This window comes from Vidua macroura, chromosome 4, assembly GCF_024509145.1.
Source record: "Vidua macroura isolate BioBank_ID:100142 chromosome 4, ASM2450914v1, whole genome shotgun sequence".
Classification (NCBI taxonomy): Eukaryota; Metazoa; Chordata; class Aves; order Passeriformes; family Viduidae; genus Vidua; species Vidua macroura.
This window is the reverse complement of record NC_071574.1, coordinates 9789239-9814842: the sequence shown is the minus strand read 5'-3', so window position 1 is coordinate 9814842 and position 25604 is coordinate 9789239. Positions and strand designations below refer to the sequence as shown.

At 39.9% G+C, this 25604-nt stretch overlaps 4 protein-coding genes across 19 annotated transcripts in view; 2 read left to right on the top strand and 2 right to left on the bottom strand.

The window, feature by feature from the left end:
* Positions 1-1947: 1947 nt before the first annotated feature.
* Positions 1948-16577, bottom strand: HELQ (helicase, POLQ like). Of its 8 annotated transcripts, none has more exons than XR_008436803.1 (19): positions 15970-16132; positions 14875-15610; positions 14344-14522; positions 13935-14135; positions 12721-12793; positions 12125-12222; positions 11466-11564; positions 10634-10779; positions 9727-9966; positions 8908-9049; positions 8517-8621; positions 7808-8027; positions 6922-7079; positions 6456-6554; positions 6000-6173; positions 5377-5490; positions 3571-3705; positions 3044-3149; positions 2082-2159 (listed from the first exon to the last, which is right to left on the bottom strand). XR_008436803.1 is itself a non-coding variant. In XM_053975925.1 (18 exons), exons 1-18 carry the CDS (start codon positions 16575-16577, stop codon positions 2073-2075), a joined length of 3063 nt encoding a protein of 1020 aa, XP_053831900.1. In that variant the 3' UTR covers positions 1948-2072. The 8 variants fall into 8 exon arrangements, 6 of the variants coding, with proteins under 6 accessions (XP_053831900.1, XP_053831904.1, XP_053831903.1 ...); XR_008436802.1 differs by having other exon boundaries at positions 2083-2159; positions 3009-3149; XM_053975925.1 differs by lacking the exons at positions 3044-3149; positions 15970-16132 and adding an exon at positions 16521-16577 and having other exon boundaries at positions 1948-2159.
* MRPS18C (mitochondrial ribosomal protein S18C) lies at positions 16355-18802 on the top strand. The gene is made up of 6 exons (XM_053975944.1): positions 16355-16427; positions 16543-16616; positions 17644-17727; positions 18172-18229; positions 18543-18602; positions 18683-18802. Exons 1-6 carry the CDS (start codon positions 16376-16378, stop codon positions 18757-18759), a joined length of 405 nt encoding a protein of 134 aa, XP_053831919.1. The 5' UTR covers positions 16355-16375; the 3' UTR covers positions 18760-18802.
* Positions 18782-25340, bottom strand: ABRAXAS1 (abraxas 1, BRCA1 A complex subunit). 4 transcript variants are annotated; one of them, XM_053975932.1, is made up of 9 exons: positions 25187-25340; positions 23975-24065; positions 23072-23108; positions 22576-22642; positions 21739-21932; positions 21032-21151; positions 20634-20718; positions 20036-20144; positions 18782-19882 (listed from the first exon to the last, which is right to left on the bottom strand). In XM_053975932.1, exons 1-9 carry the CDS (start codon positions 25271-25273, stop codon positions 19455-19457), a joined length of 1218 nt encoding a protein of 405 aa, XP_053831907.1. In that variant the 5' UTR covers positions 25274-25340; the 3' UTR covers positions 18782-19454. The 4 variants fall into 4 exon arrangements, with proteins under 4 accessions (XP_053831907.1, XP_053831909.1, XP_053831908.1 ...); XM_053975934.1 differs by lacking the exon at positions 23975-24065 and having other exon boundaries at positions 22584-22642; positions 25187-25272; XM_053975933.1 differs by lacking the exon at positions 23975-24065 and having other exon boundaries at positions 25187-25266.
* LOC128806404 (glycerol-3-phosphate acyltransferase 3-like) overlaps positions 24323-25604 on the top strand; it is a 21316-nt gene continuing 20034 nt past the window's right edge. For 3 of the 6 annotated variants that reach the window (XM_053975940.1, XM_053975938.1, XM_053975936.1), the window contains exon 1: positions 25334-25536. The gene's annotated coding sequence lies outside the window, so the exon portion shown is untranslated. Of the gene's footprint in view, positions 24409-25326; positions 25537-25604 lie in introns of those variants that run through there. The other 3 variants (XM_053975937.1, XM_053975941.1, XM_053975939.1) reach the window with 3 other exon arrangements.

Here is a 25604-nt window from a genome sequence, read left to right as displayed (position 1 = left end):
AGAGAATTTAATGTTATCTATCATTTGGTCAAAAAGAGATCTTAATTAAAAGGGCAAGGCATTAAGAGACAGACTTACATATAACCTCAAATCATGGCAAATATTGCTTCTACCTTTGAGGACCAACTTCACATTTTTTCATGTTTCCAAATCCAATTGTGCCTTAGGCAGTTAAATATCAGTAACAGGATTCCCCTGTGGGCACTCAATGTACCAGTGGAAATGAATCACACTGCCTCTAAAAGGTGCTGGCTTTAAATTCCTGACCTGGTTTAATACTGAATGCAGTCAAATATTGCTTTTATCTAAACCATGTAAGCCACTATGAAATATCACAAGTATGGGTTTAGAGGCATGTTTATGCCAAATAAAGGCTTATAAAGAATTTATTCAATTGCTACCTATGATTTCCCTAATGCAACAACAGAATGAGCAGTAGAATATTAGCATTTTCATCAGTTTTTCACCATAACCACTTTCTCTCAATCTTTTTTGGATTTAAAAACCTTTCTGTTTATTCCCAGAACTGCAACATAATTTATCAAGCCCCCAGCTTAACTAAGACTTATCTTACTTTTCCTTTACTGAGAAGAGACCAAATTTTACACAGAAATGCCATGTTTAGGTGTGCCACTACACTGGCTACCATAATTCAAAACTACTTTCATGCCCTCATGTGACCCCACCTGGAACACTGCATCCAGATCCAGCACAAGAAAGCCATGGACACTATTGGAGCAGGTTCAGAAGTGGCCATGGAGATGCTCAGAGGGGTGGAGCACCTCTCCTATGAACACAGGCTGAGAGAGCTGGGGTTGTTCAGCATGGAGAAGGCTCCAGGTGTTACAACAAATGAGGGAGGGGGACTTTTCAGTGGGGCAGATAGTGATGGGACAAGACAGAATGGCTTTAAACTAGAAGAAGAGGTATTTAGATTGGATATCAGGAAGAAACTCCTTACTGTGAGGGTGATGAAGCACTGGCCCTGGGTGCCCAAGGAAGCTGTGGATGCCCCATGCCTTGTGTTCAAGGCCAGGCTGGGTGAGGCTTTCAACAACCTGGCCTAGTGGAAGTATCCCTGCCCATGGCAGAGGGTTTGGAATGAGATGATCTTTAAGGTTTCTTTCAACCCAAATCAGTCTATGATTCTGTAATTTAACACATCAGGCTTCCCCAGCTTTCAAGTCTGTCTTAATGTGCAGGCCATTGTCAAGTACTACACACCAGCTTAGAAGTTTACTGTGTCACAACTCAGGAAGGGTCAGGCTACTGTAAGTTCTAAAGTAGGTTCAAAACTACTTTAATGAAGCCTAACTTTTTGCTAGAGCAAATTGTATTCAGATGCCTTTAAAAATCCTGACTAGGGTGACTGACACATGCCCATGGACTCTCAGAATTCAACAGGGCTTCTCAAATGCCAGTTCTTTAAGACTTCATCTTTATTTAGTCTTCACATTTAAGCAAGAAATTAAAAAACTTTTTTAAAAAAGGAAACCTTCAGTTTGGAAGACTGCTTTAAAGGCATCCTGAAAGAATTATCTCAGGGAATTGCCAGAGGCTGAATATGAATTTGATATCTGCATTTTATAAAAAGGCTTAAACTAGGCATCATTTATGATCTCTTGCACAATTCTGGGACAACGTCTTTGTTATGAATTGCAGCTCCTTCCATACACTTAGAGTACAGAGACTCCTGCAAGCAGGCATTTCTGGGTAGCTCACTCAAGTGCAGGTGTCCTAAAGGGAATATCCAAAGATATTATTTAAGTCAGTTATGAACATAAGCTCCCGGCAGAAATACACACAAAGCAGTCAGTCCAATTCCCAAAGCACTCCTAGGGCTATGTCTAAAACCAAGAATGAAGATGTTTCTGTCCTATTGCTCAAGAAGTCCATAATCCAAACCTTCAAATGAAGTCAGCTTCTGAATTCAGAACTCATTCAAAATTGTGGTACACAAAAGACATTAAATATTAAATTACATTAAAAATTAAATTACAGCAGCTTTAAACAGGAGAGTTAAAAACTTTAAAATATCTGAATTTTGGATTCATGACTTCTTTTCATGACAATCAGTGGATCCCTGGGATATCCGTTGGCACTTTTAAGAGTTCTTCGACTTCTTCCTGTAAAGCCTCAGCTTTTTCACTCAGCAGCATCTACAACAAGAAGAAACAAAGGAACAAAAATTAGAAAACAAATACAAGCATTAGCTATAACTCAAGCATTAGCTATAACTCTTAGATTAAAACACCAATGTTTCTTTCCAAACTTGCACTTGGGTCTGTAAACGACTGCTGCTGCTGCTCCCAGGACTGCAGCAGCTTTGCCTCAAAGAGCCAGCATTTTTTTGCTGATTAAGTTTACACCCATATAGAAAGCAGTCACACAAAAATTCATACAGCACACAGATGGTTTTCTGGATTCTGCCATCACATAATACACCAAATTTACAGAATATGAACAGTTTTGTCTGGAACTGTTAAGGAACATTTTTAATCTTAGACATTCATTTTCCATGTTAGAATAAACATTTTTAAGTTGTGCCTGCCAAGCTGACAACTTCTTCCTTTATTTGAAATTTCTTACTACAGCATTTTACACCAGACATACAGGACTCCTGACATCAGCAGTTGTTTAATCCACTGCCCTGAACTGTTTGTTGCTGGCATGGAGAAGAACAGGACCCCACGCAAGCACTCTTCTAACTTCCCAGTTAGAGAAAACTCCATGAATTTAGTATCTGAGCATGAGAGTAGGGGTAGACTGCTAGATTTGTCCTTGATGTAGATAAGCAATCTGCATATATCCCTTTCTTTTGGCTCACACAGCAGCAAACTAAAAAAGCAGCAAGAAGCCTACAACATTATCTGAACATCACCTTTTAAAGTACACAACCCCCAAAGTTGGTATGCTTACTTCATGAGAATGTGCAAACCAAAACTTTCTAATTGACTGCCTTATTTTTAAAACAACCACCCACCCTTTGATTCTAGACATTCCCTTACTTCTCTCTTAGTAGAATCAAATGTGAAGCCAATACCATTGCAACAGCAGATCATGAATGGAGATAGAGAGAGAATACCATCCCTTGATAAAGCACTTCCTGCATTTTTTGTTTAGACACAACTCAGTGTTTGTTACAGAACCTGCATATTCAAAATGGAAAGACAGGAAAGAATAAAAGGGCATGACAAAAGCAACCTAAATAGGTGAAGTTAACCCTGTACCTTGTTGGTTTCCATTTCTACAACCCTACAAATCCTATTCTTTTGTCACAATTACCACTAGAACTTCTGTAAGGCAAGTCCTGAGATATTGGCAGAACTGAGCATTTCAAGTATCAGATGAGCTGTCAAGCATTTCTGCCCTTTGCTTCCCCTCTGAAAAGCAGCACCACTTGGCTGTACACAACAGATTGTTCTTAGTACAGACCAGCATTTGGATCACAAATGTCCTCTAATGCCTTTACTAGTAAACTGAATCCTTCCCTTTTAATGTCGTTCAAACATCCACTTTTGACATACTGGAGTTCTAAGTCAGGTTTTTATAGCTTTGTTTCTAACTCACCTTTGCAGATGAAATTATTTGTTTGGCTTGACGTCGTGACAAGTGCTCAATCATCCTCACCAAAGTTTCTGGATTTGCATTAGCCAAGTGTGCTAAAGTTTTGTACCCTGCATTGTAAAGCTGTTTTGCTCGTGCCTGAAAGTATAAAATTGTGTTAGATTATCAGAACAGGAAATAAGAATTACTGGTAATTACTGGTGCCAATCTCTGCACCAATCTCAAAGATTTCATTCTGCATATCAATCCAATTCTCTTTTTCTAACAGGAATCCTCACTGAGAATCTTTATAGCCCAAAAGCACAGCTTTGGCACTAAGATTTACCACCCTAGCGATCTTATCCAGCTCTTATGAATCCATTTGCCTTTATTTTCTCTGAGCCTAGATGATACCAATGCTGCTGTCTTCTCCTGTTGCCATGTTTTCTACATTCACTGTCACTGACAGGAATGACAATCCCACATTTTTTGGAGGCGTTTGTCTTGTTTAGCTTCTCAGATTAAAAGCTCACTGCCACAAAATTCAATGGTTTTCTGACAAACTGATTCTACAATATGCTGGACAGGCAAGTTAAATCATTTTGCAAAGAGTAGAACCTTGGACTGAAGTCCCAAAAGAGCTTTTATTTTAACAGGGGTCTTTGATTCAGAGACTATCTAAGTTTCTTATTTAAAATACATGCAGTCCCAACATGACTTTGCATATTTCTGTAAGGATCTTGTAAATATGTAAATTCTTATTCCGCCTTACTCCCATTAACTGAAAAATCCTTACCAGAAAAGAAACCTGGACTCTGTTTTCCACAGAATTCACAGAATGACTAAGTTGGAAGAGACCTTAAAGATCATCGAGTCCAACCCATGCCCTAACACCTCAACTAAACCATGGCACCAAGTGCCACATCCAGTCTTTCTTTAAACACATCCAGGGATGGTGACTCTACCATCTCCCCAGGCAGGCCATTCCAGAACTTTATCACCCTTTCTGTAAAAAACTTCTTCCTAATATTCAATCTATATTTCCTTTGATGCAGCTCGAGACTGTGTCCTCTGGTTCTGTCAATTGTTGCCTGGTGAAAGAGACCAACCCCCACCTGACTACAACCACCCTTCAGGAAGTTGTAGAGAGCAATAAGGTCACTTTTGAGTCTCCTTTTCTCCAGGCTAAACAACCCCAGCTCCCTCAGTTGTTCCTCACAGGGTTTGTGTTCCAAGCCCCTCCCCAGCCTTGCTGCCTCCTCTGGACATGCTCAAGCATCTCAATCGTCCTTCCCAAGCTGAGGGCCCCAGAACTGGACACAGCACTCAAGGTGTGGCCTCACCAGTGCTGAGTGCAGGGGAAGGATGACCTCCCTGCTCCTGCTGGCCAAACTATTCCTGATACAAGCCAGGATGCCATTGGCCTTCAGTACATTGCTGGCTCATGTTCAGATGGCTGTCAACCAGTACCCCCCAGGTCCCTTTCTGGGCACTGTCCAGCCACACTGTCCCCAGCCTATAACGTTGCAGGGGGTTATTGTGGCCAAAATGCAGAACTCCAACTTCCAACTGAGTATACAGCTAAATTATTGTCCAAATACAGTATTATCATAGTTGCTGTGGCAGAAGCCAGAAGAAAACCATTGGCTCCAAGCTCCCATTTCCTAAACAGATCGCTTTTCCCCCAACCTCCAGACTGTTGTGGAATATCTGCATTATGCTGAATTCCCAGTAAGAAATTATTTGGTTTTCCAGATACAGTTGAAAGGCACAGTAACATTTAGCACACAAGTTAACATGGAAAAGTTTCGCTGAGCCAGGTTTACTGACCTCTAGAACCCCTGCTACCTCCATCAGAGGGATGAGTTCTGTCTTAACACAGTATGTCAACTGCTTGGTAAGCTCCATCAGCAAGGCTTTATAAACCCAGAATTCTTCCAATTCCTGCAGAGACAAAGATAGCTAAAAATCAGCTCCAAAGTTCTGTATTTGGGAAATATGACTGACAAAACTCTACTAAGGCAATAAGTATCTATTTCTCTTTTAGATGGAGGAAGCACTAATATTTCTCTAAGTCATCCTTTCAGAGAGCTGCAGAGGTGTATTCAGAATTCTTCAGCTGAACATCCCAAAGCTGGGGCAATTCTGAAGGATAAGCAATCATTATTTCAGTTACTTCGCCAACAGTACTGGCAGTGATCAATGCCCTGTACAATTTGTATATTTTCACATTCTCAGTGCATAAAGCTTGCTTTTTCTATCAGAAATGTGATTGTATGAACACGGCTTTGCTCAACAGAAAAAATAGCATAGAACGGGAAAGGTGAAGAAACATTTTTGCACAGAAAAGATGAAATACCACACCTGTATTCAGTTCTGAAGTAAGATTACAAAACTCCAGATTTTGCAAAACCAAGCCACAAAAAAATTATTACATTCCTTTAACACAGTACCTCACAGAAATGTAGAAGGCAGGATGCAAAGGAGGCAGCAGAATTGAGGAGATTCTGCACATATCCCCGAGACAAGTTAAATTTCTCTGAAACACTCCATATATTGGTCTCTTTCAGTAGTGTATAAAGCACAAATGTCAGGTAGAACCTGTTCACCACAGCATTGTCCACATTCTAGGAATAAGACAAGCTAGAATTCAGAGCCAGTATCACACTGCAGATGTTCTGTTAGTACTACTACAAGGCAAATCTTTTCATCTCTACTCCCTTCACAACTTGAAAACATTTCTATATTACACACAAAGACATTAGAAACATTAAGAAAACCAATCAATGAGATTAAAAGAACTTTAATAATCAGAACAGCAATAAACAACACTAGCAGAAAAATAATCTGCAAATAATCAAATGAAATCACTCAACTGTTATCTTAGGTATGAGAAATTGCCAACCTACCTTTCTGATGGCTTGACCAGAAGCCATTTTTGTAATAAAGCTTTCAGGTACTCCCACAATATCTGCTACTTTTTGCTCTGCTGCACTTAGCTGGTTGAACTAAAACAAAATTTTATAAGGAATTTCCAGATATTTAGTTCTTTCAATATTATAGAAAACACAAGTATATTTTTCACAGTGCAACAATGTTATTCAATATCTCTATAGAATCAGTAGAGTAGTACTACAGTCACCAGTCACAGGCAGCTCTGAAGCTTCTTTGCCTACTTGTCTGAATTATCTGTAACTGTCCATCTCTGAATGCCTCATTTTAATATAATTAAACAGATTTTAGTGCTCTCCAACTAAAAATAAAAAAAAAATAGCATATTTGCCATCAGATTGTTATCCCACTTCATGTCCCACTGCAAATTTAATACAGAGGATTACTGAATATCCCAATGCATGTTTGCTAGCAATTTCTCACCTGTCTCAAGTATATCATCCAATCTGGGCTACAGGTAGAAGTCATATCATAGGGAGTTGACAGATATAGGAGATGAAGATTGCTCTCGAGAACCAGCCCCTCCAAACCCTTTTTCAATTCTCTATACAGAATATTGCAGTATGCCAAGTCTATTGAGCCTAGAATAGGCACACAGGGTAAGAATATGCACAATTATAAACAGGCACACAGAGTTAAATTAAGTACATTTTAACATAGAATCAGTATTGTCCTTACCTTCCACAAAAGCCTGTTATGCCATCTGAATTGGAGAGAAATATCTGTGACCTGAATTACTGTTCTAACCTAACATGAGTAGTGAAGCAAAGCTGAGGAAAGGCAATCACCTATTTCCATGTATGTTCATTCTGTGTGGTTTTGGAGTGCTTGTGAAATGTCTTGGCTTTACTGAAATCCTACAATAATTTTGTAGATTGAAGGAACCCTTCAGACCCATCCTATTTCAACTACATTCCATACCCCAAAATCTTTATGATACAACAGGAAAACAGAACCTCCAGATATATTTTTTTTTATTACAATTGGTCTACATGTCATATGCTTCCTTTCCCTCTTAAGCTTTCCAAGAAATCCTTCTGTTTACAATAATCTGTTCATAACAATTAATTGTAAAACAAGGTCCTGAGACACTTTGATTACAACCACTAAATCAAATATTTAAGTGATTTTTTAAAGGGTACAGTTCTGGTTTGGTTCCCAGTGGGATCAATAATATCACACTTCATTCACATCACATTCAGTCACGTGCTACTTCACTCCCATTTTCAGTTTACACCGTGTAGTAAAACTCTTTCTCGACAACTTATTTTTCATTGCAGTTTAATAATAAGAATAAAAAAAGCCTTACCCTTATATGTAGCTTTACCCAAGGGTGTGATTGTCAGTGTAGATTTGGAATTGTGGTCCTTCTCAGATATTCCTCCTTTTAGGAGTCCTTTTTCTATTAGATTTTCCAGCCCATCTTTAATTATCTCTGAGAAGCTCTTCTCTTTAGACAGCAGCTGCTGCTGAACACCCAGCAATGTACAGCACATAAAATTGTCCACTTCTTCATGGGTAACTGCTATCTGCACCAGTTTGGGAAATGATTAGCATATTTAAAGTTATAATTTCACACGTTTAATAAGACATAGGAAAAAATTACTGAATAAAGAAAGAGCTTGTGTTTCTACAGAAATACATCCCAACAAATAGAATGATAGATTCTGCTCTCCATCTGTTCTATTATTCTAGCTACTGCATCATGTTAACTTGTTTCCACTGTTTCTATTTGTATTTTGAATCAAGTATCAGAAATAGCAATATTAGTATTCTATTGTATAATAAGATAGATATAATTTTGCTTTTGCACATAAGGTGATTGTTCTGTTGTATGACTACTTATTGGGTTAAATGAGAAGATCTAATCAGATAAGGACAAAAATTTGATTAAAGCTTTTCTGAACTTGCAAGCCTGAGTGTTTAAGCAGTTTGTCTTTTTCTACAGAATCAACAGGTGACATTTTCTTGGCATTTCCAAGCACTTAAGTCACTCACAGAGAAGAGTTCACTGATACCTTCAGTCCAACCAAAGATAACAACAGGCTCTGCATTCCCTTGGTCAACTCCAGCAGAAGATTGCTGTAGCAATTCTCCAAAGGACTGTGAACTAAATCCTGAACCTAAAAGGGGCAAGGAATATATTAGTACAGAGGAATATTCATGCATTAATTTTATACTTTCAAAAAATCAAACTGATATGCATGATTCATCTTATAAAGAAAATAAGGGTAAACTTCAGAAGTTTACAGTTCCCATCTGAAAACAAGCCACATAAAGGCAGTTTAAAGGTATTATTACATAAATCAAATATTTACAACTTTAAAATTAAGCTAGGCAGCTTAGCTCCTCCTGTTTATTCCATCTTAAGCCAGCAATTTAAGTTACCAACAGCTTTGTAAAAATTACCAAGTGTTTGTCTTTTTCTTGCACTATGAGAATACTTTCTCCAGCACTGTCAATACCAGCTCGACCAGCTCTGCCTGTCATTTGCTTATATTGGCTCTTCTTCAGGAAGTCATTGCCAACATAAGGAGCTCTGAGAATCACCCTGCAAAGATGTCTTGAATAAGTTATGCTTTATATTCAAATTACTAAAGCAGCAATAAAATGTTACAAATTCAAATTCATTCTTTATATGTGCCCCTTACCTCGTAACTAATAAAAATCGAATGCACCTCTTTGGATAGATATGTAAATCAATTGTAAAGCATTAAACTATTTAAGGTGTATTAAATGTGCACACAGAAGTAGATTCTTGGCAAACAATCTTTGGTCACACAGAGTACAGCAGCCCTATCATCAGAACTTGCATATGAAAAGATAGCACATTTTTGTTTTAAAACATATTCCAACTGCAACTCCTTAGAAAAGGTTTATTTTACCATTTAAACACTATTCTTAGGAGTGTATCTAAAGAAACCACTGTTCTTTTGAATAACACTACTAAAAACATTAAAACATTTTTCAATTTATTAAAACTTCCTTAATTCATTTACATAAGTGCTCTTCAATGATATACTCTGAGGTACTTCCTACTGATTCACATTTCCTACATGAATACTGCAGTCTTGTGTCCCAAATTGAACACAACATCCATTATATTTCCAATTTGCTGGAAAAAGCACAAATACAATTTAAATACCACTGAAATTTCCAACTTATTAAAGAATTTTTTTTTTTACAAAGCAAAAATCAATGCAAAAATTAAATGCTTTGGCTCCTAACCTTCTAGCTGGTAGGTTCACTCCAGCAGCTAGAGTGGCTGTGCAAGCAAGCAGACACAGGACACCTGCAGAATAAGCTTCCTCTATGCTTTTTCTTTCATCATTTGTAAGGCCACTATGGTGATAGGCAATACCGAAAGGGATTGTTTGCTTCAAAACAGGACAGACAGTTCCATTTCCAATGCTCTTTAGGTTCTTGATGAGATCTTGTTTTTCTTTCTCCTTGTGAGCTCTAAATTCTCTTAGAGAAGGAAAAGCATTTCTTTAGACTTTGACCAATCGTTAAATAAAAAGAAAATAAAAACCAAGAGACAAGCTTTACTGTCTACTTCTGTTCATCATTCATTTCTCTAACATTTAAGTTGGAGAAATAGATATTTCCTTAACTTTGAAACAGCAATATGCAGGAGGCTGATTTAGTTGCAATAGAACCTTTCTTGTTAGGAAACACAGGAATAGAGGAGGTAAAATACTGGCTGCTTTAGATTTTACAAATCAGTTATCCCAAGTGGGTATGGGAACAGAGATAGTCAACTGACTACCAAAGTACATAACCAAATACCAGGGTATAGAGAAAAACATTTGTTTTCTAAGCTTCCAGAAACCAGTGCCAAAGGGACACAAAGATTAATTTAGTATGTTTCTCCTTCTTTTCTTTAGTGTTTTTCCTCTGACAATCATCTTTTTCAATTGTTTTGGTATAAAAGTAAGAACTTTAAAGAAACCTTTTATTTATTAAGCCTTTTGCAATTTGCTATCACTTATGCAGTTAGCAACTTTATATGACTCCATGTTCAAAGCATTTACTTTAATCACCAGGGAAAAACACTTGCAAACTAGATTACAATAAACCCTAAGTTGTAAGCAATTATTTCACATATAATTAAAAGAAAAAGATAGAAACTTACTTTTTGAGGTACTTGGACACCATTGAAGCCACATTTTCACTATTCTTTTTAGTGGGACAAAAGATTAGGCAGGAATATTTAGGAATAACTTCAGTAACCAGTGCAATGATGTGGTCAGGATCTGCTTTCTCTAGATTACTAGAATACTGTAATAAGCACAGATTGACAAATATTTAAACCTAGGAATTAAGTCATAACCTGAATATTCAACACTTGTTCTTAAGCATTGCTTGAATACTCCCATTGGATTTAATGTGACATAATTCCAAGAAGTTGTAGTATAAGCTTTTCTCCCAATCCTCACTTGAAAGACATCTAACTTGAGGGATATATGGATATACAAATCAAATTCTTTGCTTTTTCCCTTAATACTTCATTTTCTTTTAGCAACACTTGAGATACTGTCAGTCTACCATTAGACACACTTTCCTTTGTAAAGGTTGAAATGAATCCCTACAAGGCAGTAGTAAGCTGGCAAAATCCCCAAAAGGTATCTTTCAGTTTTGTCTGAGAGTGATCAACTGTTGAGAAAATCTACCCCCAAACATAAAATATTGAGTATCTGGAATACTCAAACACATTACTTTTCACATGTCAAAATACTGAAGAAACCTCTACCTTGAGGAGTCAAAAAGAAGTGCAAATTAAGTTAAGCATTCAGTATTTTAAGGCTGTTTTTTTCATTCCCAAAGCCTACCACTTCCTTCTCATGGGTACTACAAATGAATTATCATGTTAAAGTAATTTCTCTAGTAAAAGGTCTGTAAGCGAATCAGTGTAAAATAATGCATTTCACAACAGTTCTAAGAAACTATAAGCACTTTGTTTTTACCTTGAAATTAAGGAGACGTGAAAAAGCAAAGCCATTTTGTGTTTTGCTGTCAACTGCATAAATGGTGTCTCGTATCTTTATGTATTCCTTTAATTCTACCTAGAAAGATAGAAACCACAAAGAGAAACTTTAAATTACTCAGTTTTCTCTAAAGCTACTGATGATGTACAGCTACAGCTTTTCTCTAAGCATCACATATCATATACATACTTGCACAAAAGCACACGCTGTAGAATTTTTAAGTGAACTTAATTGTTTTAATCATTTGCCTTGATAAAGCATGGAATCATAATGAAGAATGCCAAAATTATATCCCATGAACTAAAACCATGCTGTCCTCACAGCATACAAGAACCAGCAGTACAGATTCTAGTTACACCTAATGGAATATAGTGATTTATCACAGTAGCTGTAATTTAGGAATTGCTTAAGTTAAAATGAAACAAATGCCTTAGCACAGCAGTATAAAGGTTATTGCATTTGTGTATTTAGAAGTGCATGGTGCTATTTACTGCATTGTTAGCAATTATAGAGCAATAGCAGGCCTTATATTATACTGTGCAATTAGGCACAAAAGCTGTGATACAATTCTAAACAGATTTACTATGATTTAAAGGCAAATATCTTCTTCAGTAGTTCCTGGTATCTTGTATACAGACCGGTCTAAAATTATTAGTGTAGTACTCTGCTTGCAGGAACTTCTGCAGGTCTCCAACATTATTTAATGTTGCACTCATGCCGACGATCTGTGTCTTTTCTGTAAAACAGAAGTTGAGATGAACTGATTGTCACATTACCAATTTTTAACACTTCTGTTCAGTATTTAAGTCATGAGACTCCTTCTTCACCATCACTCTTTTCGAAATGCCAAAGTAGCAGGTTTGAAGGGAGAGGCCCCTACTAAAGAAATACTAACTAACTAAGAAATAATACTGAGTCTCAAAATACTAACTGAGACTTAAATGTAAAAAAGAAGCATTTAATTGGATGCCTAAAGGGCTCCTACAAAGAAATGGAAGACATTTAACAATACTCAGGATTTCACAGAGAAATATCAAAAGAGTTTCAAAAATACCCTAACATCATTAGAGGGTCAATTAACACTTCAATGAGTAAATGCTGTTAATACACGGAGTCATGCCATGTTTTTCAAAAGCAGCCAAAACAGCACAAATCCAGAAAGTGAGAGTGTGACTTCTCTTAGAGAGGCCACAACTACAAAATGTCAATGATATGAACTGTAGCCATGACTTACTACTGGTGTAAAGAATTTTCGCCAGAGTAATTTCCAGTACTGCTCCACGACTTCCTGCCCCGAGCATATGCAGCTGTGGACAGAAAAGCAAAATGCAAGAAAAGAAAAAGAAAAGGCAAGAAAAGAAAAAGAAAAGGCAAGAAAAGAAAAAGAAAAGGCAAGAAAAGAAAAAGAAAAGGCAAGAATAGAAAAAGAAAAGGCAAGAATGCTAATGAGTTGAGAGTATTTCTAAAAAAAGCCTCCAAAATATATAGACCTAAAGAAATACTACAGAACTGTTTTTGTTGGACTTCCTAAAGATATCCCTTGTGTAAATTTGGATTGTTAAGTTCAGATGTATTACCTCGCTTAAAAAGCACTTAAGAATCACAGAAAAACAGGCTCATGGGCAAATGTAGACAACAAGATTTTCCTTCCATTCATTTAACTAGACCGCAACTGACACAAACAGTTAACTCCTGACAGTAAACAGTCAGCGTGGAGATCTTTGTATTCACCAGCCTGAGGCAATTTAAAAAAAACCTTGGTTTAAACAAGACTTAAAGTAAAATAATTTCTAGCAGCCAGCTTCTAGAAAAAAAACAGAAGTTAGTGCTTCAGCTGCCCTTTGTTTAGAAGCTACAGTGCTAAAGCATGGTCAGTCAGCCTGAAGAATTCCAGGAATTAAAATCCCCATCAGACATTACTCAACCCCACACTGTGTTGGTAGCACAACTCAGCCCCACCACTGCAACAGGCAATTCTCACAGCCAAAGGTTACTTGGTATTTTTCTTTTTTAGTCAGCGTTTCACAGGTCATTAATACTAGACACAAAGTTGCATGGCTTCACATCTACGACTTAAGGCGCAGGCTTCAAAAAGTACATTCCATACAATTAAAATTATTTATGCTTTTTTTGCAACCCGTTAGAGACTTCTAAATGACAAGTAGTTATGCAGGAATTCACCATCAACCACTGCCACAGTAGATCTCTCAATATAAATCTATTACTCTGAAATGGCAATAAATGCTTCATTAAAAAGAAAAAAAAAAAAAAACTTTCAAAATTATAGAATTATGTGCCAATTCAAAACACATAAAATAAAAGTAATTTTCGTGATGAATACTCTAAGCAAAACCAAGCAGGCAAAGAACTGCTCCTTCCTAAATAATTGCTTATTAGAACCCTAAAAGAACTTGCATCTGATAAATCAGAGTATATCTTGTGGCCTACCTCATCTACCACAACCAGGCCGAGGTCATTGATTCTTTCTGTTTCAATTAAGGAGTTCACCAGAGCATGTCCTTTTTCTATAGTAGCAATATAAAGAGATTTTTTTATTCTCCTTTTGATTGGTGGAAATCTTCCTTTACTTCCTGCATATTCTTCAACCAGGAAACCCAATTCTATCCCAAAACTCGATAAACCCCTAACCTATAAAAGAAAAATCAATTAGAGAACAAATGCATGCTCACTGTAGATTTCAGAGCTGCCTCAACAGAAAAACCAACCCACACCACAATCAGCTGCTTGAATTAGTGAAACATATTAGCTAAGAATATCTATTCCAGCTACAAAATCAAAGTGTCTACACATATTATTTATATCATAGGAAGCAGTACCAGAAATACTGGATCCAGACCTTTTCTTGGACAATGGCAACATATGGCAGGATCATCAGAACATCCTTCTGCCTGCAGAGTAATTCTTGGAGAATTATTATTTCAGCTACAAGAGTTTTTCCACCACTGGTTGGCAATGAGTATATCAAGTTCTTCCTTTGCTGTAGGGACTCTAACATTAAGCAATCATGCTGCCACTCTGCAAAATGAAAATGGAACTATCAGCAACCCCAGGGGCATGTTAGTTGATACGAAAATGCCTGTGCTTCATTCAGAACACTCTTGAAGTCAGCCTTTGAGAGCTTTTCCTCAAAAAAGCACTTAAAGCTTTCAGTGATGGCAACTTCCAAAGTATTCTGTAATCCAGATGAATAGATACCATCCATCCATCTAAAACACCAAAACAGCCACTTCCTAAAACAGGACAACTACTTTCCAATGTGGTTTACATTAAGCATTACCTTAAATATTTTTACAGTATAATGGGTGAAACAGACAATACTCCACTAGCAGTTCTTTTTTTTTTTCCAACAGATCATTGATTACACTACCATAAAGTGTTTCAATCCCTCGAAGTTGTCTGAATAACTCTTTAACCTTGCTAGGTAATCCATAAAAAGGGCCTATATCAAGAGAAGAAGATTCAATAGCTTTCCTAGCCACAAAAATCTCTTCAGATAAAACAGCTTCTTTGAGCTGCTTAGTCTTGGAGACCTGCAGAGTCTGGGCTCTGGCATTTCCAGTCATAGCACTTTTCAGGTGATCTTTGAGACTCTCAGATTTAAATAGAACACACTTGGAGCGTGAGGAAGAGTCAGTAGGTCTGTCCCTGTGTTCAGCACCAGCATAAGACAATGGGTCTCTGATTTTGTCTGAGAAAGAATTCACACATTCATTCCTCCCTTCTGAGATTGGAGATGTTCTAGAAGCAGAAGGAAGTTCATCCATTTTTTCAAAACACAGAAGTTGCGACGATGGCAAGTCATCTAAAACAGACTCTGCTAATTCTTGATTGCCATCAGCTGGGTCACTGTCACACATTTGGCAGGCACCCTCTTTATCACTTTTAAGGACAACCACATTTTGTGAAGCAGAGAAGTTATCTTGCTCTTTCTGGTGAACTCCTGACTGAAGGTTCCCAAGTACAATCTCTCCAGCTGCTTTCACATCTATATTTTTATCCTGCAGGTATTTGTGTTCAATATCAGCCACTTGAGCTATCAATGAATCGTTTCCATAAAAGCTGTCATAGTCACCAAACATATCCTCCTCGCTGTCGTTACTGAACTGCAAAACCAAAACAGGAGTTATTGACACCCTGAGGCAACACCACAGAAGGCAGAACAACTAGCAGAGCGCAAACATCAGAGCCAAGTCACCTAAGTCTGCCCCAACTTAACACAAAAGCATTTTGTGTGGTGTCGTCTGCGAGGAAAACCCAGCTTAGGTTCTGAAGGAATGCCTTAACTAAGAGAAACAGAGAACCTACAAGTAGGAGGATACGTGCGCAGAGACGACAGAGATGGGTTTTTTAAAGTTAAAGCCAAACGGCAGCATACAGAGCACGGCCCTTCCCGACACACGCCATCTCCCCAGGCGGAGCTCCCCCGCCTCGCCACCAGCCCCAGGATCCCGCCATCCCCTACCGGGGCCTCCGCCGGGGGCCCCTCGCCATCAGAACTCGGTCTCTTGCGAGCCATCGGCGAGCTGGCGGCGACGGGCTGCACTAGGGCGCGTCTCCGCTTGCGCTCCGAGCTGGAGCGGTTCTTCCTGCACACGGCGAGCTTGGGCTCTGCCATGGCCGGGGCTGCGCGGGGGCTGCGTGGGACCGTCACGGCGGCGGCGGCGGGACCCGGGCAGAGACCGCGGGGCCGCCCCGGGGAGGCGCGGCCGCCATGGCGGGAGCGGGCACTTCTGGCAACAACCCGCCGGGGGAAGCACGTGACCGGGCTGCTGCCAATCGTCTGTCCCGAATCGGGAGGACCGCACTGCGATTGGCCCGCGGGCGGCCGGCGGCAGTGACGCGCGGGCGGAAGTGACGGCGCTGGTGTCATGGCGGCGCGGGCCGTGGCGGTGCGGAGGGGCTGGCCGCGCCTGGTTCTCGGTGCGTCCCTCTCGCTCCCCCTCTGTCTCGAGTGGCTGCGAGGTGTTCGTGTGTGCGGACTGCCGCACCGCACCGTGCTGTACCGTCGCTAACCTTGTCGCGCTCTGCCTTGCAGCGAAGCTGTGGGTGCGGCCGCGGCGCCTGCAGCATGAAGGACGGCCTGAGGGGCAGCCTGAGCGCTCGGATCAGGTGAGGCTTCCCCGAGCTGTCCCGCCCTGCTGTCCCGCTGCTCCCCCTCCGCAAGACACCAGCGGTGGCTGGAGACGCTTTGCTCTGGTCGCTGTGTAGCTCGGGCTCATCAGACCCTCAATCCATTGTGGGGAGCGCAGCGCGGAGGGGGGAGGTCATCAGGCACTGGAAGTTAAGGCCCCACGGATCTGTGCTCCAATATCTTAACTAGAGCCTGTTAAACCTGATGTCTCAGTAGCTCAGACGTGGAGCCAGCGACAGGACAAGGACCAGTGGCCATAAACTAAAAGCATAAGAAGTTTCACCTCAGCATAAGGAAAAACTTCTTTACACTGAGGGTGGCAGAGCTCTGGAACAAGTTGCCTGCAGAGGTCATGGACTCACCCTCTTTGGAGACATTCCAACCCCACCTGGACGTGTTCCTTTGTCACCTGCTCCAGGTGACCCTGCCTTGGCAGGGGGTTGGACTGGATGATCTCCACAGGTCCCTTCCAGCCCTGTTCTGTGACTCTGAAAAGCAAAAAATCACCTTTCATATCGTGTAAGAATTTGGTGTATTCTGGTGCTTGAGCAAGCTATTCAGAAATACCTCCCAAGGAGGCTCCTTAGGAGGTATTTCTGAATCTCTCTCTTTAAAATGTGTGTTAGCACACGGAAGCTTCCTCAGGCCATTTGCTTTGAAATTATTTTTTTAAAAAGATTCTTGTGACTTGTCAGACAGAACTACATTTTTACCAGCTTCTGCCGATTTTGACTTCAAGTAGAAGGTGTAAGCGCTATCTTACTGAATGATTTAATAGAGTTGCTAGTGTCATTGTTACTGAAATATAAAAGGCTGTTTACTTGTGATAAGTCTTTAAAGTTGCAAGGTACCAAGAAGTGAGTTAATAAAGTTATTGAAAAACTTCAGTGGCACACTAAATATCTCTTCTGGTTTCAAGACAAATATTGATCAAAGGATTAAAAGTAACAAATGTTCTGTATTTTCTTGTGAAGCTTACAGGTGTTAATCATTCTCTGATTTCAGCCCATACAAATGGAGAACCCCTACAAAGACCCTCCAAAGAGATGTGTCTTATGTGGAGTAAATGTGGACTATAAGAATGTGCAGGTGAGTTTTAAAATTGCTGTTCTTGGATGAAGGGAACTGCTTTACTGTTTTTAAATGTGTGTGTAGTAAATCCAAAATTATTAAAAAAAAAAACAATTAAAAATCCATTCATATGTGTAGGGGTTTAAAACTTATGAGTAAGAATGTGTGTAAGTCAAGGGCCAAATAATGTAGTTATGCTAAGATGCTTAATCTACTAACTACGTGTGACAACTTTGGTGTTTAACAAATACAGTCCTTGGTTACAATTCAGCTGCCACAAAGCATGGAAGCATAGAAAAGCATAGAAAATACTGTCTAGCTCCAAGCTGTACTTTTTTCTTCAGGTAGAACTGAGTTTTGAAAAAACAGATTAAAAAATGAAAAATAGAGTACAAGTAGTAACATAAACCTCCAAAAAAAAAAGTTCTTAAACTGACTTTGATTTATCTTAATTTTAAGTAGCTTCTTTCCCAGTTTGTTTCTCCATATACTGGCTCCATTTATGGCAGACATATAACAGGTATGTGAAGCATTAAATTAAATCTTATACGGGTTAATCATAATATTTTTGTGAGTCTAAGTAACTGTGCATCTGCAGTCTTTCTGAAAGTAACCAGTCCCAACTCTATACATTTTGTAATAGTATTCCCCTGACTTAATTGCCTGCATCAAGGAATTAAAATATTCCTTAACTGTATGCATTTTGTATTTAACAGTAAAAGTACACATGCATTTTTCTAGAAAGACTTAATCCAGGCTAGAGGGAATTGTCAGTAACATACCTTTCACACTCTAATGACTTGCTTAGTGTTGAAAATAATTCATCTCTTTAGGCTTGTGCAACAAGAAGCAGAAGGAAATTACAAAAGCCATTAAAAGAGCTCATGTATTTGGTAAGTATGATTTTGCTTTTGAGTTTTCTAACTCAAGGCTACTTTTCTACTAAGAACACCTCCATCTGTTTTTTTAACAGGATTTATGCCAGTTATGTTTAAGAATCCACAATTTCTCACAGACCCCAAGCTATGTAACATCAAGTATCCAGAGTGATATACTGTACAAAAATAAACAATAAAGCTGTTTTTCATGTTTATATACTTGTTTGCTGGAAATGTGGTTTGTTAGCATAATGTGTGGTTGACTGAGGAGTGGATGTCAGTTATTCTTTTATTTTTCTTCATGAAGTCTCTGAAAGTTATCTTCTGAAGGAAGATTAAAGCGATAATAGAAACTGGCAGCTATATGGACCCCTTCCTCTGCTCACTGGTCTTCCTAAAGCTCAGGTGGCTGGTTGTCCCCTTGCTGGGTTGTAAGGTGTGGAGAAGTAAACAAGCACTGGTTTCCTGAGGATAATTAATGTATTCAAACTGTGGCAATTCATGTAGACAGCTAATTCTGTAATGTGTTCATTTGATGCTCCCTGGATCAGGAGGGGTAGCACTGTTCCTTCACCAGCAGCTTGAAGTTGTATCGCTGTGAGGCAGTATGTGGCATGCTTATCTGACTGATAGCATCCTATGGCATAGGCTTTGAACCTTGAGAGAGAGAAGACAGGTGGAACTCTGAAAGGCAAAGTGAGGGAATGTCATCTTGGATTTACCTTTATGCTGAACAGGATTTGTGCACTAGGGAGAAAAAAAACAACCTGCAAAAATGCCCTGTTACATACATCCGTGCAGTGCCAGAGATTGATATATCACTGGAATATACCAGCAGTAGCTTTTGGTGTGAAGTCATCTGACAGATTAGAAAGTAGGAGAGTGTGGGTATTCCTTTGCATCTCTGTTTTTTTCAAACACATCCTCATCTGTTTCAGTGCTACTCAGTGTAAGCTTCCTTTCCTGGTCACTGTCCTCTTGGTCTTGAAGTGGCTCTTGGTGAAGCTGCAATGATCTGGACTTCTTGGATGACTTTGAAACTGATGTGGTCCCCCTGACCTTACGCTTGTTTAGATGCCTTGCTTCAGCTTCAGTGAAGTCTCTTTCCTCTACCATGAGAGTCAGTTTGTCCATGACGTTAATATGATGGTCTGTGTTACAGCAGTTCTTGGATAGTTGTTGGCCTTTGAAGGAAACAATGCATGTCTGAAGTCTGGAATTGGGGAAAAATGTTTGTAGTGCCTGGCAAAGGAGAATATTCTCCTTTGGCTCTGCTGGGTGGTTTTTTTCTTCTCCTGAGGGAAAAAAAAAAAAAAAACAAAATCAGAGTTGCAGAACCTCTTGCACCACTGCTGTTTTGGCTACCTCAGGTTCAGAAGTGTTTTCTGCTTCTGCCACTTGAGTCAATTTTGGAAGGGCAAGGCTTGCATCACATTTGGTTAACTTACCCGAACAATTTTGTTGCTTTTTCCTCTTTATTTCTTCTTTTAATTGCCTCACCTCTGCTAAGAGTTTCTCTACAGATCGTTCACTGACTTCTACTGTAATGCATATTTTCTGCAAGACAAAGACCATGTTGATCAGACTAAAAGTATTCACAGTAGCTGACTTTAAAATTGTTGCAAAATCCTTGAAGGTACTCATGGTTAAGTTGGACACAGTAGTAAAAAGCTTAAGTAATGATTTGGAAGGTGGATTTGTCAGATAACTTAAACCTTGTGTTGAACAAGGTGCAAGATGTTTTATTTGATCCCATCTAGGCAAAGGAGATCTAACAAACTACAGATAGTACTCCTTCAAAATAATCCTCTTGTGAGAATTTATTCATGGACTTGAAGATTAAACATTGTACTTTAATCAAATTGGAACTTAAATCCTGAGCTTTGAGAATGTAGTGTGGAGCACAGTAAATAGAACTTGCTGACCTTTCAGTTTGTCTTATGTTTTGGACATGGCTTTGTTTTCTCGTGCAGTGCAAAATGTTGTAGCCTTTGGCTGCCTTGGTTTTGTAGAACTGATGAAGGTAGGCAGGCCTGCCTGACTTACCTTCAGTTCCTCCTGCAAGGTGGCATACATCTCATTTATCTTATGAACCTCTTGTAGGGACCCATCTTCATGGAAGAATTCTGACCTGCAACCAGGAGTAGAACGGCATAATTGCAAGCTAGAGATCCCAGTGCTTACTTAGTAGTAGTTTAGTGAGTAAAGAAGCATTTTGAGCTTCAATGCCAGATGCCTGTGTTGAGACAGACAGCTCCTGGCAAAATATAAGACTGAATTGCCTGGTATGCTGGAATGGTAAGTAATTGTCGAAAACAGGTCAACAAGTGAAACAAAGTATGGCTGTAACATTTGCAAAAGCACTTGTATGGTTTCATAGAAAGATAAGTGTAGTTAGGGTAGTGGGAAGCTATAGCTGTCAGTAAATACAACACACATTGTACCTGTGTTGTCTCACAGCTCTCACAAAACCAGAGGATACACAGGAACCGGACACTGTTCTGTAACCTTGCTGTTCTGCCATGCCCAAGTTGGTAACAACCAAAGGGACTTTCTGGAAAAGACTTAAAATGCATAAGTATGAAAACATGATCTATTAATATCCAAAGATGTTTCATTGAAAGTTAAATGGTTTTGGCCATTCAGAATCTGAGGGGAGGATTACAGTGTAGTTTATCCTTGCTAAATGTATTACATCACATACAGATGAGGCTAAGGGCAAACTCCAAGAGCATCCAGAAGCTGAGCAATGCCCATAATTTCCCCTCTTTCTGACTACAGCACACTAATGCAACATTTGCTTGCTAAGCCTAGCCTGCAAGCAGAATATCTCTGAAGATAAAGTTAACACCAATTTAAATATTTCGATGAACACCATGTATGGTTGAAGTCCTGTACACAAAACAATTTGGTCAGGAGTAGCTTATGTGTGTAAATAAACTGACAGTGTCTGCTTGGTGATGCTGGTGCTACAGATAAAAAGGGCAATCCAAGAATAGAATTCCAGAGTAAACCTTCAACTGGGCTGTGGCAACATAAGGAATAATCTTATTTAAAGTTTAAGTTTCAAAGGTAAAATAAACAGTCTTACTGATTCAATTGCAACAAAGTAGAGAAACTTTCAAGTTCTAGCACATGCTGTAGACATTACCCTTCCTGAGGCCGATGTAGACTATGCTCCAATCTGTAAGTAGAACAACTTTCTGTCATCACACTAGAGGTTAAAAGGAGGAATACAAGTCCCTGATTTGATAGGTGTGACTGCAGGTTTTTATGAAGAACTCTTTCCCGGAATGTCATGGTCTGGTCTGTGTTACGTCTGAATTTGTACCATCCTATTACACTCTGCAGGCAGAAGGAAATTCACAGTTAGTGTTGAATCATGGTATCTCTGTGTGTCACTGAAGCAAGTTTCATTCAGTGCAAAGTCATGTCTGAATTGTTTGCTAGTAGGTGCATAGTCAAGCAGTTAGTTAACTTGAAACCTTTAGAACTTCTAAGCCTAATTCCCATCTTCTTTCCTTCAAAACCATGTGTTGAATTGGTCTGTTTCTTAGCCTGTGTTCAAGTTGAAACTGCAAGCTTTTTTCTGTTTTGTTGTTTCTTTTCAGCTTCTACCTTCTCCTTATAAAACTTTGCTCTGTGGAAAAAAGTTTAATTTTTTTTGATGAAGTGGTCCTAACCATTTGTGAGCTGACCTTAAATGATCTTAAGGTGGAAATTGGTGCAATTCCTTTGGAATCCTTGAAGTCTTCTCTTAAGAAATTAATAATTCAAAATAGTTTTGACACATATGTAGGCAAATCCTAGTCAAAGATAAGTTAAACTGTTTTTTATGGAGGAAAAGGATGTAGCTGCCTTGACCAGCAGCATGACAGACTATAAAAGGTATAAAATGAGAAAAGAAAAAACCTTGATGCAAGAGATATCCAGAACAGCCTCCAAAATTTGAGCTCCTCAGTATGGTTTAGATTTAAGAATAAAATACCTTCTTACAGCCTGATAGTATTTTCTTCAGGGCAAGTTCATTCAGTTCTCCTGCAGAATTATAAAAGCTAGAGAAAATTAGGACAATTAGAGGGGAAGAAATTAGACTGGAAAAATAACTCTAGTATGTTGAGAATCATCTCACTTTAAAAAATTAATATTATTAAAGCTGAGGGGGTTAGAATGTGTGGAATACTTTATTTTCAGTGTGTTGACATTATTCTGTAGTTTATATGGTATCATAGGTCACCAGAAGGTGCAGTATGCCTTATCTCTATTTCTATATGCATAGACAAACATTAAAAAAAAAAAAAAAAGACATAAAGAACCAAAATAGGAATAGCATAAGGCATTTTGCATCTGTAATTCCAAGAGGTTGATAGAGCTACTATAGTTACAGCTGGGTGATTTTCTTAGGCAATGTAAGTTTAACACTTGAAGAGTTCAGGTTAGGGTTAATTTTAACTTTTCAATATCTGTTTCCATAAGATGCTTACCTGAACAACTGGTAGCATGGAATATGCTTCTGTATGTCTGGAAAGAGAAGGTAACATTACTCTGGGTTCATCAGCTCAAGATGTATATTCTTCTGCATGCTATGATCAGCATGAAACTGATAGAAGGACCAATAAATAATTTTATATAATTTCTTAAAATTGAATGCATTAACATAAAATTAAATAAGGTGAAGAAAGGAAATAATTTTAAAATATGTTCTAATTAATTTTGTCAAATGTAAAGGGAACCACTTATATAAACTGTATTTTTTGTATACTTTTCTACTATGTCAACTGAAAAATCAAGCTGGGTACTTAATATTTCTCTCCTTTCTGCTAGGTGAAGGAGAAATATGTAGTATGAAGGATTTCACTTGAGTTATTCAGTGCACATCCACTCCAATCACATCAAGATTATAACAAAAAATACATCTGGCATCTGCTTAGTAAAATTAGTAAAGAGCTTGCCTTCACACACACAATTTTATAAGTTCCAAATGAGGTAATAGATGCTAATACATTACAGGTCACATCACTGATAGACAAAGATTTTCTATGGCAACTGTAGTCCAGAAGAGTTTGTGATGTAGCGAATACAAGGGTCTAAACCCTAAGTTACATTTAGTGTAACAAGATATTTGGCAAAGAGTAGCCATCCAAGGAACTAGGAACTATTATTTCTTTTATTTTCTGCAGTAAAATGGTAATCTTTTGAGCAGTTAAAATGTTACAAAATAACCCTTCCGTGTGTTCTTGGTTGTTTGGGTTGGTTTTTTTTTTACATCGGCAAAGCGTGTAGGATCTTGGAGTTCTGAATTTGCGTAGACTGCTGTCCCTCAAAACTGAAAGCTGCCATTTACTGCCGGAAACCAAGCAGGCTATGAAAAATGTGGACACACTAACCGATTGTATAAACAACTTCAACATCATCCATTTGTGAGTCTGTAATGCTGTTCTTGGCTTCACCTTTCACATCTCCAAGGAGAAAACCTTCCTTTAGAGGGGAAGAGGAAAAAAATAATCACATTAACAGTAGCATTGAACAGACACTCTTGCTCTCCTCGGTGCTGGTGTGGCCTGTCCTGTGTGCAGTTTTGGGTGCCATAATGTAAGAAAAATACAAAGCTATTAGAAAGTGTCCAAAGGAGGGCTGCAAACATAGTGGAGGGTCCAGAGGGGAAGCCACAGCAGGAGTGGCTGAGGCCACGTGCTCTGTTCTGCCTAGAGGAGAGTAAGGGGGAGACCTCATTGCATTCTACAGCTGCCTCAAGAGGAGAAGTGGAGCGACAGACACTGATCTCTTCCCTCCGCCGACAGTGACAGGACTGGAGGGAACGGTATGAAGCCGAGTTGGGGGAGGTTTAGGCTGGATACCAGAAAAAGGCTTTCCCCCAGAAGGTGTTTGAGCAGTGGAACAGGCTCCTCAGGGAAGTGGTCACAGCACCAAAGGCTGGCAGAGTTCAAGAAGCGTTTGGACAGCACTCTCACAGGCACGTGGTGGGATTCTTGGAGTGTCCCGTGCGGGGGCCAAAAGTTGGACTACATGATCCTTGTGGGTCCCTTCCAACTCAGCATATTCTATCATCATTTTCTCTAATAGCAAGTGTGAAAGTGTGAGTGCTGTCTTCAGCAGAGGAAAAATGCTGTCAAAACGAACATTTTCTTTTTTTTTTTTTTTTTTTTTTTTTTTAACAGAGAGATTCTCACTCATTTTTTAATACTAGCCCGCAGTTAGGAAAAAATCCTCAGCGAGGCAGTGCTGTGTCTTGGTGGGTTTGCGGTGGCTCCCGTGTTCACTGAGCCCGAGCAGTCCGCGGCCGTGCGGTGCCGCCGCCGAGGCTGGAGCCGGGCGGCCCGGCCAGCGCTGTGCTCTGCCCGGGGCAGACACGGCGCTGCAGCCGTCACTCAGTCGTTCCTACACGGAATACCCACGTTTTTCTGCCGCTCGCAGACAAAGAGACTCCCGGGCACGGTGGGGTGGGGACAGCCCCGTGCCCGGGCGCTCTCCCGGCAGGGCCGGGCGGGGGAGGCCCGGCGGCAGCGCGGCCGTGGCGGGGGCGGCCCGCCCCTCCCTCCTCTCCCACCGACCCGGACCGGCCCTCCCCCGGCACCCACCGTGTCCGAGTCGGTGCTGAGGTGCTGGAAGGTGAGGGCGCCGAACACGAAGCCCGAGAGCAGGGCCGAGGTGCTCTCGCCCTCCATGCCAGCAATGGCGGGACGGGCCGCGGGCGGGCGGGAGCCCCCCAGCGGCCGCCGACGGCAGCGCCGCGCCCGGGCCCGGCCCGCAGGGAGCGCGGGCCCGCGGCGGGGCCGGCATCTCTCGCCAGCTGCAAAATGCCGAGTGTGGAAAATGTTCTCACGAGAAGACGTTCTCTGATGTTTGATCTTTGTCTGCTTTCAAGCCTAGTCAGCAAGAAGGGAGATTTAATACCAAGGCTGTGCCTTTCGAAACAGGACATACGGCTGTGAGTATGTCTATGCACTTCGCTCTGTGAGAATGTGGGGAGAATCTTCTGAGTTAATGGCCTAATAA